The following is a 13,284-nucleotide window of genomic DNA, read 5'->3' on the forward strand; positions in this document are numbered from 1 at the left end:
ACTCAGAAGGGCACCCGGCACAGAGTAATTGTATACATTCATCATTATCTCTGTCTCAGAAGTTGCTGTCCCACGGACAGACTCAGGGGTTTCATAGCAAACGAGGTGGACGGGAAAATCCACATTCAAATCTTAACCCTGTAGTGTCCAGGACTGGTGTGATCCCTAACACACAGCCCACTTCTCTTTCACGAGCCCCCCGACACTTATTGATTGTTTATTCTCCGGATCCATGCCCTTTTAAACCTAAAGCCGATTAGAAACCTTTCAATGGCTCATGGTTTCCCCTTTCTTTTAGAAAGCTGCCCCTCCCGCCCCTCCCCTACCCCCCTGAGCACTTCCTTCCTAAATAGCATCCCTATCAAACAGTCTCTTCTGGTCCTTGGACCTTTTGCTCCTCTCTCACCTCAGTACTCTTAAACTTACTGCCTTGAAATCTTTTCCTCTAGATTCTCACGCAGTTCATGCATTCTCCTGTCAATGTTGGCTCAAAATATCACCTCACCAGGAACATTTTCGGACTCGGTTATTTTAAGGAGACCTTGCTCCAAAACCACCCAGGTTACTTTATCTTCATTAAGTATTTATTACACTTTCGCTTTATTTCGTTCTTTTCCTGACTTCTGGGTTCGATGCCAGCCCGCTGTTACTAATATTCACGTCTTCTTTTTAGGTACTTTAGTGCAGTATTTTAGGTTTCTTCATTTGGGTCATGTACATTCTCTTAAAATTTATCCTTATTGTTTTGGTTCTGTAACTGAACCCAAGTCCGTCTGCCTGACGTGCAGCAAAGCCAATCACTGAGACGACAGGTGTGCGGTAGGGAAAGGGTTTATTCAAGAGGCAGCCAGATGCGGAGACAAGGACGCGGGAGGGAGAGCTCCAAACCCGCCTTCCGGAAGGCGGAGAGAACAAGTTTTTTATAATCAAAGGAGTTGAGGCTACACGCATATTGATGAAGAGAGTGGGGGAGCATGACTCTTCATGAGTAAAGACGGAGCGTGCATAATGAGCAAACCTATACGTAACATACATCCCATGTTCATCTGGGGGTAAAGACAACACCAGAACAAAGCAAAACGCAGCCCCCGATGTCAGGACAAGGGGAAGCAATTTAGGGCAGCTGGTATAAGCTGGGTGGGGTCTTGGGCTCATTTTCTTGATTAAGAAATGCAGGGCCTTCCTCGTTCATGGGCTGGGACTGTAACAGTTGACCTTGAGTCCAGGCTTCTGCAGAGACAGCTAGTGGGTTTGTTAGTGGGGTCTGAAAAGGCCCAATAGCTTATTGGGAAACAGTTGTCTAAAAAACAAGATTAAAATTTTCTGCTAGTCTTTTTTTAAAGATTTTATTTATAATTTTCTGCTAGTTTTAACTTCATTAACTCATGGGGCACTGTTTCAGTTTTGCTGTGATTAAGATATAGTTTTACATATACTTTCTAACCTACTAATGCCATCAAACAGGTACCAGTGTTTGAGGAGCACATTTATAAAATTGGAAAGATGCTGCCAATGTAATGTTGGATTAAATAGTTCACAAAATGCTTTCTAGATCTGCGCTGTTCAATGGGGTAACCGCTAGCCACATGCCTATACACATTTTTTTGCCTTTATTTTTTTTAATTTAAATTAAATTAATTAGGGGCGCCTGGGTGGCTCAGTCGGTTAAGCGGCTGCCTTCGGCTCAGGTCATGATCCCAGGGTCCTGGGATCGAGCCCCGCATCGGGCTCCCTGCTTGGCAGAGAGCCTGCTTCTCCCTCTCCCTCTGTCTGCCGCTCTGCCTACTTGTACTCTCTATCTCTGTTAAATAAATAAAAATCTGAAAAAAAAAATAATAAAATAAATTAAATTAATTAACATATAGTGTATTATTAGTTTCAGAGGTAGAGTTTAGTGAATCATCATTTGCATGTAACACCCAGTGCTCATTACATTAAGTGCCCTCCTTAATGCCCATCCCCCAGTCACCCCATCCCCCCTACGTCCCCCCTCCAACAACCCTCAGTTTGTTTCCCATAGTGACTATATACATTTAAAGTAAAATAAATTATGGGGCACCTGGGTGGCGCATTTGGTTAAGTGTCCAACTCTTGGTTTCAGCTCAGGTCCTGATCTCAGTGTCGTGAGATCAAGCCCCACGTTGGGGCTCTGGGCTTGGTGCAGAGTCTGCTTGAGATTCTTTCTCCATTTCCCTCTGCCCCTCCCACAGAGAGGGAATTGTGTTCCCTCTCTCTCAAATAAATAAATAAAGCTTTAAAAAATTAAATTAAAAATGCAGTTCCTCTTGCCACACTAGCCATTATTTGTCCTACTCAGTGGTCAGCTGCGGCTTGTGGCTATTAGACAGCACCAGTAAAGAGTATTTCCAGCAACACAGGAATTTCTATTGGATAGTATTGACCTAGAATATGAACTTATTTAAAATAAAGTATATATGTCACAGATATCTTTGTGTGTGTGTATGGGTATACATCAATTAAAGGTTTTCCATCTATTACATAATATAGATTTTTTTAACTTTTAATTTTTATAGAATGTAACTTTATTAACTGGGTTTGAAATTTTAGCATATTTAAAATTACCACACTCCTTGTAGAAATCCCTATTTGACCAGATATTTTACTTTTTAAAATATCTGCTTCAGGGGCACCAGGCTAGCTCAGTCAGTAGGGATGTGACTCTTGATCTTGGGGTCATGAGTTCGAGGTCACGTTGGGTGTGGCGCCTAGTTTAAAAAAATAAAATGTTTTTTAAAAATAATAAATATCTGCTTCATAATATCGTTTACTTTAAAAATTCTTCATCATATGGTCCAGCAATTCACTTCTGGATATATAACCCAGAGAATTGAAAACAGAGATTGAAACAGATATTTGTACCCGCATGTTTATAGCATCATTATTCACAATAGCCCAAAGATGGGAGCAACCTAAGTGTCCATCAATGAATAAATGAATAAACCAAATGTGCTATATGCATATAATGGAATATTATTCAGCCTTAGAAAGGAAGACAAATTTGACACACACCATAGGATGGGTAAGCCTTGAAGGCATAATGCTATGGGAAAAAAGTCACACACAAGGTCAAATATTGTATGATTCCACTTATAGGAGATACCTAGAATAGTCAGATTCATAGAGAAAGAAAGTAGAATGGTGGTTACCGCAGGCTGAGGTGAGGGGGATGGGAAGTTATCGTTTTGCAGTATAGAGTTTTAGTTTTGCGAGGGGAAAACAATTATGGAGTGGGATGGTGGTGCTCGTTGAAAAACACACATGTAGTTAATACCACTGAACTCTACACTGGTTGTGATAGTACATATTATGGTCTATTTATTTTACTACAATTACACTTAATTATTTAAAAAGAAAATACTGCCTAAAGAATGCAGTCCCTGAGTGGGTCTCCAGAAAGTCACAGAAAGATTATTTATAAAACAAGCAAGTCAAGGAATAGGTCACTTAGAAACATCAAATATAGGGGCAACTGGGTGGCTCAGTCAGTTAAGCATCTGCCTTTGGCTCAGGTCATGATCCCAGGGTCCTGGAATCTAGTCCCGCGTCAGGCTCCTTGGTCAGCAGGGACCCTGCTTCTCCCTCTGCCTGCTGCTCCCTCTCTTTGTGCACTCTCCCTCTCTCTCTCTGTCAAATAAATTTAAAAAAGCTTTTTTTTTTTTTAAAGAAAAAGTTCTAGAAACAGACAGTGGTCACACTTTCTCAACAGTGTGAATGTACTTAATGCTCTCAATTGTACACTTAAAAATTATTAAAATGGCAACAGATTTTATGTTATGTATATTTTACCAAATATTTAAAAATCCTTTTTCTTCTTAGGAAAATTGGCAGTGTGTTAACTTTTTTTTTCACATGATAGTACATGCTACATATAGAAGAGAACTCCTTAGAAAATGTAGTTCCTAAAAATAAAATTACCATATGACCCAGTAATTCTACTACTGAGCATTTACTCAAAGAATAGGAAAACACTAACTTGAAAATACACCCCTATGTTTATCACACCATTATTTAAAACAGCCAAATTATGGAAGCATTCCAAGTGTCCGTCCATTGATGAATGGATAAAGTATATATACATATATATACTTTATAAATATATATATGATATATATATGATAGAATATATATATTCTATATAGATGGAATATATGTAATAAATATAAATATAAAAGACTATATATAATGGAATTATATATATATATATAATGGAATATTACTCAGCCATAAAAAAGAATGACATCTTGCCATTTGCAACAACATGGATGGATCTAGAGAGTATCATGCTAAGTGAAATAAATCAAGGGGTGCCTGGCTGGCTCAGTCAGTAGAACATGTAACTCTGATGGTGGGGTTGTGAGTTTGAACCCCATGTTGGGGGTAGAGATTACTAAAAAATAAAAATAAAAACTTTTTAAAAAGAGGGGGCACGTGGGTGGCTCAGTCGGTTAAGCAGCCGACTTGGTTTCAGCTCAAGTCATGATCTCGTGGGTCGTGGGATTGAGCCCTGTGTCAGGCTCTGAGCTCTGCAGGGAGTCTGCTTGAAAGAGTCTCTTCCTCTGTCCCTCCCCCGACTCGAGTGCTTGGGAGAGCGCTCTCTCTCTCTCTCTCTCAAATAAATCTTTTAAAAAACTTTTTAAAAAGCCACATGTTAAAATATACTAGTCAGAGAAAGACAAATACCATATGATTTCACTCATATGTGGAATTTAAGAAAGAAAACAAATGAACAAAGGAAAAAAGAGAAACAAAAAAAACCAGACTCTTAGCTATAGAGAACAGACTGATGGTTACCAGAAGGGAGGTGGAGGGAATGGGGGAAATAGGTGAGGGGGATTATGAGTATTTACCATGATGAGCACTGAATAGTGTATAGAATTGTTGAAACCCTATATTGTACGCCTGACACTAATATAACACTGTATGTTAACCATACTGGAATTAAGATAAAAAATAATAAATCATTGGCCATCAGCAAATGATTCAACCTCCAGCCCCTCCCCCCTTCCTGGAGTTCAGGGAAGAAGAACTCTAATTTCTCTAATCACTGGAAATTCCAAAGGTTTTAGAAGCTCTGTGCCAGAATGGGGATAAAGACCAAATAAATGTTTCTTACTGAAAAGCACAATTACTATGATGACTGAAAAATGCTATTGATAAGTTTATTTTCATTGTCCTCAAGATCTGCTGAGCTCTGGATCTACGATCGGTCGGTAGGGCTATGTGGTGCCATATAGTTCTGCCTCTGGCTCCTGAAGTTCTGTTTACCATCTCCAGCAGGCTCAGCTTCTGGAAAAGCTGAAGGTATGTTTAGAACGACATATTCCCAAGAAGAGTGAGAGAGATCTAGAGCCCAGGCTGAAGACATAAAATATACTGAATGTCTCTCTGGCCACCCTGCATTTGCTCTGGAGAAATAAGACAGCTGAGAGTGAGATTGGTGTCATTTTGTGTAGTTTCTATGCCTACGGGGGAATGGAAGAAGCCAGTTTATACATTCAAACATGAAAATAAACTCAGCTCCCATCTTTCTAGCCCCACATGGAACTTACTACCTCCTGGGAAAGCCATGCACTAGGCGGCCCCTGGCAGAACACACCTAAGGATTGATTCTTCCATTAAATCAACCATACCTTCCACAAAATTTACTGATTGTTTACTATGTACCAGGCACTGAGAAGACATCAGTGAACAAAATGCACATTCTACTGGGGCATCTGGACTCCGGCTGGAAAAGTGGCCAGTGGAATTCCTTGGGGGGACCCCTGACTTGGGAAGAGCCTTCAGAGACTATAACCAACCCCCTTACTCCATGGAACCTGAGAAGACACTTGAGTAGGAATATCTTCTACTTCCCAAGAGATAGTTGGAGTTGACTCCACCATGTGGAAGGACTGGACAGTCAGGAGGCTCTGCTTGTGAGCCAAAATGAGAACAACAGGGTGATTACCTTGAACTCTCTCATTCAGAGATCCTGTTCCTGGTCTTGTCTCTGTTCTGAGTCTTGATCATCAGGTTCTTTTTTTCTCTGGACATGGAATCTGGATCTCCGATTTTGAAACCAAATCTAAGTAGGTAAAACATTGATAATTAATTAAAACAAGTGATGTCATGAAAACTTCACCATTGCTTTTTTCATAAGGCAGAAGGAAGAGTAAGATGATTTGTTTTAGGCTTAATTTCAAAATCACTGACATTCCATATGACATCTAGGAAAGTCTGTTGGGTCTGGAGATAAAGCCCAAAATTCTGAACCACACACCTAGTACCTTCATGATGGGTTTCATATCCTCAACTCCCCATGATCCCCTCATTACCATTGCTGGGTTTTCCCTAACGTGCCTAGATTGAAGCTCTTCCCTCTGCCTGGAATTCCTTTCCCATCTTTTTTCCTTCCTCTCAAAAATGCCTATTTTTCTTCCATGACCCAGGAGAGTATATCTGTCTAGGAAAATATTTTTCATCCCACAATACATACTTGATTGCTACCCCAGCCTCTGCCCATAAATTACACACATATATGCACGTTAGACACATGTTAAATATATGCATACATAATTTATAATAATAATATAACTTTAGAAAAATACATAGATTTATATATTACACACACACACACAGATTCACATTCCACAGCTGCTACTTTTGGTTTTCACAGAGGAGGAGAATAAAGCACAGGTCTAGAGTTCAAAAACCAGGCTTTGGAAAAGCCACATTATGTCACTGAAACTTTCACGTCCTTCCTGAAGGAACAGACCGCTCTGCAGATGAATGCTGGTTTTGGAAGACCTGCACATATCCAGCCCTGTATATGGCGTCTACACCCAAATCATAAATCCCTTTCTCCATCTGCCATGCTTGTGATATCTACAAGAATTAGTCCCCTGTTGACAAAGTTATTCAGAGATTTCTCATTTCTGCACCTATCCATATCTTTATCTTAAGGAAAAATATATTCAGCTTTGAATTCTAAGGAGAAAACTAGCCCAAAGAATATGGAATGGCTATATTAGGACATGATTTGCTTTGTATTTCACCACTGACTCCTGTTTTCTTCTCTCTCAACTCACACTCTTTTAGAATCACACCAAACCATTTACTCAAAAGTCAGTCTGCCATTTATATCCATCTTCTCTATAAAATCTCTCAGCCTTCACTGGGACCCATCCTCTCCTCCCCAGAGCTTTGGAGTCTTTGAAAGCTGCCTCTTAGATATCCATTCTTAGGTATCTCAGACAGACACCTCCAACCCTGGGGGAACTCCCTATCGTCTTCTAGAACCCAATCCTCCTGCTGGATAACACCAATATCAGCCAGCCATCCAAGCTAAACCCACCATATCTTCCCGTTTGTCTCATCTCTTTCCCTCCCCGTGCCATCCTTGTCCCCCACACCCCGTCTGTGATATGCTGTCAGTCTATGTCTGTGCTGTCTCTTAAACACTCATTTCCACGTTTCAGCCTCCTTGGCTTTTCACTGATTGTCAAACTTATTTCCTGTCTCCATCGTTAAATCCATTCTTCACTCTGTGGGAAGAGGAGCTATTTCAAACTGTAACCGTAGCATGCTTTCTCCTCTGCCTTAATTCTTCAAGCATGTCTCTACCACCCAAAGGATAAAATATAAACTCTTCTAGCAAGCATTTTCCATTTTCCATTTTCCAAGTGTGTAATCCACTTCAAGACCTCTGAGCTCGGCTCAGCATACAGGGATTAATGAGAGATGGGCCCCCTTTCACAGCTCTCAGGATAATGAATGATTTTATATTTGGGTTTTGTGTCCACCATCTTAACTGGCTACAAACAGCTGGTTCAGACTTGAGGCTTCCTTAAGTATCTTTATGACACCTTGGTTCACCAGCCCATAGACAAATTTACAATTTTCTGGAAGCCACAGGACTGCTGTTAGGGATCCAGTCTGCCGCAAATGCTGCCCTTATTAACCCCCACTATTCTGGTCTTCCCCCGGGGAATTTCCCCCTGCTTTGCAAGCCTCGGATCAACTTTTCCTCTGTGAAACTATTTCTGACCAGACACATCGGCTTCCCTGTTGATACCAAACACATTTGTTCACTCATATTTGTCTAGAAAGTAAATTTGTGTGATTTAATCACACCATCGAAATTGTCAGTTTATTTGCCCATCTCCCTTATTATTTTCCAAGATTCTGTTCTTCTTTATGAATATCTCACTAGGTAGGACTGTTCCTAGCACACCGTAGGCGCTTGGTATGAATGCAACATGAAAGACACAGAAGGAGAAAGGAAAAGAGGAGAGAGAAAGGAGCATCACACCCACTGATGTGCATTCATTTCCTGATTACTGGAAGGAGCACTGGTTTAAATGCACATACAGAGTACACCGCTCTGACAGAATGATACTCCATCAGGATCCTACATTTCTGGGACGCCTGGGTGGCTCGGTCAGTTAAGCTTCTGCCTTCGGCTCAGGTCATGATCCCAGGGGCTGTGATCGAGCCCCACATCAGGCTCTTTGGTCAACAGGCAGCCTGCTTCTCCCTCTGCACTGTTGCTCCCCCTGCTTATGCACTCTCCCAAGTAAAATCTTTTTTTACAAAAGGACCCTACATTTCTGATCTACATGTCAAATCTCTGAAGTAGACAAAATAATTCCAATCCCATGGGATAATTAGAAAGGTTGAAAAATACAATAGCTATAAAGACTTTAGCCAAATGTCTGGCTTGTACTCAATGTAATCTTCCTTCCTTCCTTCCTTCAACAAATTCTTACTGTCATGTGCCAGGCACTGTTCAGAAAACAAACAGGAAACAACCCCAACGGGCCCCTTCCTCACCGCCCTCCGAATCCCACTGTAGCCATTGCCACAACCATGATGCCGAAGCTGAAGAAGCAGAATCAGAAGCAGCAGCCCTCACTGCCAGAGCAGGAGGGAAGAAACGAGATGAGAAGGATGGAGTCCCATTGGACCACGTAGCCTCCTGGCCAGTGGAAAGCCTGATGACCCCAAGTCAGCTCTTTACAGAGATCCTCCAGAATCAAGGGAACTAATGATTCTACCACTGCTGAATCTCCCACCTCCTCCCCTGGGCAAAGGCCCAAATCAGGGAGGCCAAGGCCCCTGGTGTGGCCCAAATGGTTGTGGTTGATAGGGGTGACTGAGGCTGAATCTCCTTTTCCCAGACCAGGCCATGGGACTGGCTTTCACAAAGAGCAGAGAAACTCTCAAAGGCTCAAAAGCTGGTCTCTTATCAAGAATATCTCCCTGGGGCGCCTGGGTGATTCAGTCGTTAAGTGTCTGCCTTCTGCTCAGTTCATGGTCCCAGGGTCCTGGGATCGAGCCCCGCATCGGGCTCCCTGCTCCGCGGGAAGCCTGCTTCTCCCTCTCCCACTCCCCCTGCTTGTGTTCCCTCTCTCGCTGTGTCTCTGTCAAATAAATAAATAAAATCTTAAAAAAAAAAAAAGAGTATCTCCCTGCCCAAGGATGGACTCCAGGTTATGGAAGACAAATCCAACCGCCTTATATGCTGACACTTAGCCAAAAAGGGCCGCTGTTGATGTGAGGACCTCTGTGCCTTCTACCAGTGAGGCATCAACGGACCTCCTCTGTGAGACTGCCTTCCCACCCAGGCTGGGAAGAGCCCTCCGTGACCTGAAGGCCATGTATTTCCCTGTGGCCCTGTGATGGCTACTGTGAAGCTGTTCCCCCACCATCCTCTGTCGGTGACACCCACCCGCATCTGCCACCTCCCCCATTTGGGGTTCAGAGTTGTTTCCACAGTAAGGGATTCTCTAGAATCTTCTATGCTTTTTTCAAGCCCAGCCAGTATCTTTATAATCATTGTTTTAAATTCTCGTTCGGACAACTTACTTATATCCATATTGATTAAATCCCTGGCTGTGAGTACTACCTCCTATTCTTTCTTGTGGGATGAATTTCTCCTCATCATTTTGTCCAGAAAAGAAGAAAGAAAAAGGAAAAACAACAAAAACAACTACCTTCCAAAAGGTGGTTGCTTTCCTACTTGTAGAGTTCGCAGTATTTGTTTCCTCAGAACTCTCATTTCTCAGGTGTTCAGAATGATTTGATAACTGTCTAGTTGTATTTGAGGGATGACACAAACTTAGGGCCCCTGACTCCTTTGCCATCTTGACTGCTCCCCTGGGGTCCAGAGTTGTTTCATCAGTGGTGTGCAGTGTGCACTCCTTCTGATCCAGCCTCCAGACTCGCTTTCAGGACCCCATCTTTGCTCCCTCATCTGCCTCCTGGGCCCTCTTCCCCCTCGCCAACTGACTGCTGAACAGGAAACCTCTTTGGTGCTGTTGCTTGTGCACCTGTCCCCAGTACTACCCTCAATTCCTAAGAGCCCTGGCGCGGTTGCCTACCATTCCCTTCTTTAGCTGCTTGTTTTGAGTCCTTCTTATGTGACACCCCAGGGTTGCCAGCTCCTCTGTGGTACTCACCAGGTCATCTGACCTGGGCTCAAGTTCGAATGACTAGTGGAGTTTCCCCCTGAAAGGCCACTCTCCTTGCCCTTGCATTTTGTGGTTTCTGTGTCAGTGGTGATCCCCACCACTCTGGTCTGTGATTGCTGTGCTTGTGAAATTGTGCATCGCTTTGTAGCCTTTCTCAATGTGGGTGGCATCTTCGTGACTTCCTAATGCTAGAGGTTTTTTTCCGCCAAAAATGAGTGAGGCTCTTGGTGCCCTCTAGACATTCCACACCTCCCAACATGGGAGAGTTGTGGAACTTTCCAGAAGACTGCCTCCCTGGTCCTCCCCATTTTTCTACTGGTATCGTTTCTTCCGGGTTTGATGCAAGCCTTTGAGGTGTTCACTAAAGGCTCTGATGGGCTACCCTATCTCCTCTCCAGCCCACTTTCGTTAGACTATGTCACTGTGAGGCCACTAGCCCTTTTGTCTGAATTCTGACTCTCCACCCAGCTGGCCTTTGGGTGGAACCTGGATAATACTGTTGCCTTCTTCCAACCTTCTGCTACATCCCTTGCACTGGTTGTTTTCTGTGAAAATGGAAGTGGACAGGTTCAGTTTTGAACTGGTCCTGAGGAAATGGGTCAGGTATGTGGGCAAGAGGGATGAGAGCCACAGGAGAACTGAGAATGAATTTTTCGTAAACATTTTTAGTATTAGTAATAAATGCAGTGAAAAGATGAAAAAAAAGACAAAAAATAAAACATTGACTACAACAAAGAAGAACTAAAGGGGGTGAGAGCTGGCTGTGGGGGAACCTGGGTTAGAACCTACCAGATGAAGCGAACAGCTTGTGGAAAGACCCTGGAGTGGGAATGTGCCTGTCATGTCCACATGGCTCCCCTTCCCATACATCTCCATCCCTAGGAGATGGAGCAGTCGAATTCTTCAACACTTACTTGGATTCTTGACTCTGGAATGCCAATTTCTTTAGCAAGTTGCTCTCTGGTATCAATGCCAGGATAAGGGTTGTTCATAAATGCCTCGATGAGGGTGTGTAATTGTGAAGAAGTGTAGCTGGTACGACACCGTCTGTCTTCTCTACCTGGGATACATGTGAGACTGAGGGTCAAGGAACATTTCCGAGGTCAGCTTACATATTCAAACAAGGAACCCAAACATGTCCCACTCTGTCTCCCATCTAATTTGGAACCTGTTGCCTCTCCTTAAGAGGGCCTTGCCACAGCTTATTCCAGGCAAAAGGTTCTAGAGGAGATGCAGTATATGGTTAGGTTAGAATGTAAGCAGAGGAGAGTCTCAGAAGGGCCATGAACCGGGGCGCCTAGGTGGCTCAGTCGGTTAAGCATCTGACTTTGGCTCAGGTCATGACCCCGGAGTCTCAGGATCAAGCCCCATATCAGGCTCCCTGCTCTTCAGGGAGTCTGCTTCTCCCTCTGGCTCTCACCCCACTCTCATGCTCTCTCTCTCTCTCTCCCTCCCTCTCTCTCAAATGAATAAACAAAATCTTAAAAAAAAAAAAAGAAGATCCATGAGCCATGCAGGGAAGAATATCCAGGTTCCATGCTGAACCCTGAACCAGAAGACCCTGAACAGGAGGTCCAAGGAGAGAACATCCTTTTCCCACTCAGAGTAGTAGTTAGCTCCAGCGTAGGCACTGGACACCCAAGAGGCTCTGCTGGGGAATCGGACTGGAGCAGACTATTTACTTTGAATCTCCTCTTCAGAGTGAGCTTGGTCTTGACTTGATTCTAAGTCCTCATCGGGTTCTGATTTTTTCTGGCACTGGTGCCTAGCTCTTCGATTCTGAAACCAAATCTTAAGTGAGGAAAAGAAAATGAGAGAATTAAGTATGTTTATGTCATCTCAACCTCATCACTGCCTTTCTTCGAAGGGTGTGTGTGATTCTTATTAGATCAAAGCTCAGGATTGTTACTGATACCTGTCACATCTGACTAAGTCTTAGGTCAAGGATTGGCATTTAGCATCTTCACAGTCTGGTCCCAACATGACTATAATAATGTTTTTAAGTTAATAAATAGATGCTGCAGTTATGCATTTAACAACCAGCTCAAGCATTTCCTCTTCTCTGAAGGAGTACATACACACTTCCTTCCTCTTTGATCCTCAGTACCCACATTTGTGAAGTGAGACAAAGAGCAACATCCTTGTGAGTTCATTCTGGGTGTCAATCAGGATACTCCAGGGCAACCCTCTCTGGTCCCCTCCCTCTTCAGGAGCTTTGTACTATTGCTCAATAAACTTTACTATCCCTCAATAAACTTTGCTTTGCTGCCCACCAAAAAAAAAAAAAAAAAAGATACTCCACACAAAGCCCTTAGCAGACTGGCTCATAACATGTGCTTGATCAACGGTTTCCTCTCCTCCCTTTCTACTTTTAGTCTTGGAGATACAGAATTTGTAATTCACCTGGATTCTGGACTCATCAGTGTTGATTTCTAAAGCGAGTCTTTGTTTGGTAGCATAACCTGGGTAAGGATTTTGGTGAAATGCCTTGATGAGGATTTTCAATTGATCTTCTGTGAATTTGGTGCGGCTGCGTCTCTGATTCATTGTTACGGTCTCTTTGGAAAGATTAGGAAAGAGGAAGCATTTAATAGGCCAGCTTATACATTTCAAACTTCAGGCTCAAGCTAGTCTCTGATTTCCTCTTTTCATTTGGAATCCACCAGAACCCAACAGGAAAGAACTCTGCCACAGTTATAAAGCCCTTAAACACACAAGGGTGTTTTGTGTTGTTTTTTTTTAAGATTTTATGTATTTATTTGAGAGAGAGAGAGCACAAGCAGGGGGAGCAGCAGAGGAAGAGGGAGAAGCA

General features: G+C 42.9%; 1 protein-coding gene and 1 pseudogene across 1 annotated transcript; one reads left to right on the forward strand and one right to left on the reverse strand.

The window, feature by feature from the left end:
- Nucleotides 1-5,983: 5,983 nt before the first annotated feature.
- Nucleotides 5,984-13,019, reverse strand: DUXA (double homeobox A). The gene is made up of 4 exons (XM_036091867.2): nt 12,876-13,019; nt 12,155-12,263; nt 11,387-11,532; nt 5,984-6,085 (listed from the first exon to the last, which is right to left on the reverse strand). Exons 1-4 carry the CDS (start codon nt 13,017-13,019, stop codon nt 5,984-5,986), a joined length of 501 nt encoding a protein of 166 aa, XP_035947760.2.
- LOC118535555 (proline-rich protein 3-like) lies at nt 8,872-9,608 on the forward strand (annotated as a pseudogene).
- Nucleotides 13,020-13,284: the final 265 nt, after the last annotated feature.

Source organism: Halichoerus grypus, chromosome 15 (genome assembly GCF_964656455.1).
Source record: "Halichoerus grypus chromosome 15, mHalGry1.hap1.1, whole genome shotgun sequence".
NCBI classification, from domain to species: Eukaryota; Metazoa; Chordata; class Mammalia; order Carnivora; family Phocidae; genus Halichoerus; species Halichoerus grypus.

Bases quoted from the DNA above. Each gene is read 5' to 3' on its own strand.
- DUXA (XM_036091867.2), bottom strand. From the start codon at position 13,019: ATGAATCAGAGACGCAGCCGCACCAAATTCACAGAAGATCAATTGAAA. The intron at 11,533-12,154 runs GTAAATAGTCTG...CATGTATCCCAG, and splicing joins CTCTGAAGAGGAGATTCAAA to GTAGAGAAGACAGACGGTGT. The intron at 6,086-11,386 runs GTAAGTGTTGAA...TTACCTACTTAG, and splicing joins TTCCAGAGTCAAGAATCCAA to ATTTGGTTTCAAAATCGGAG.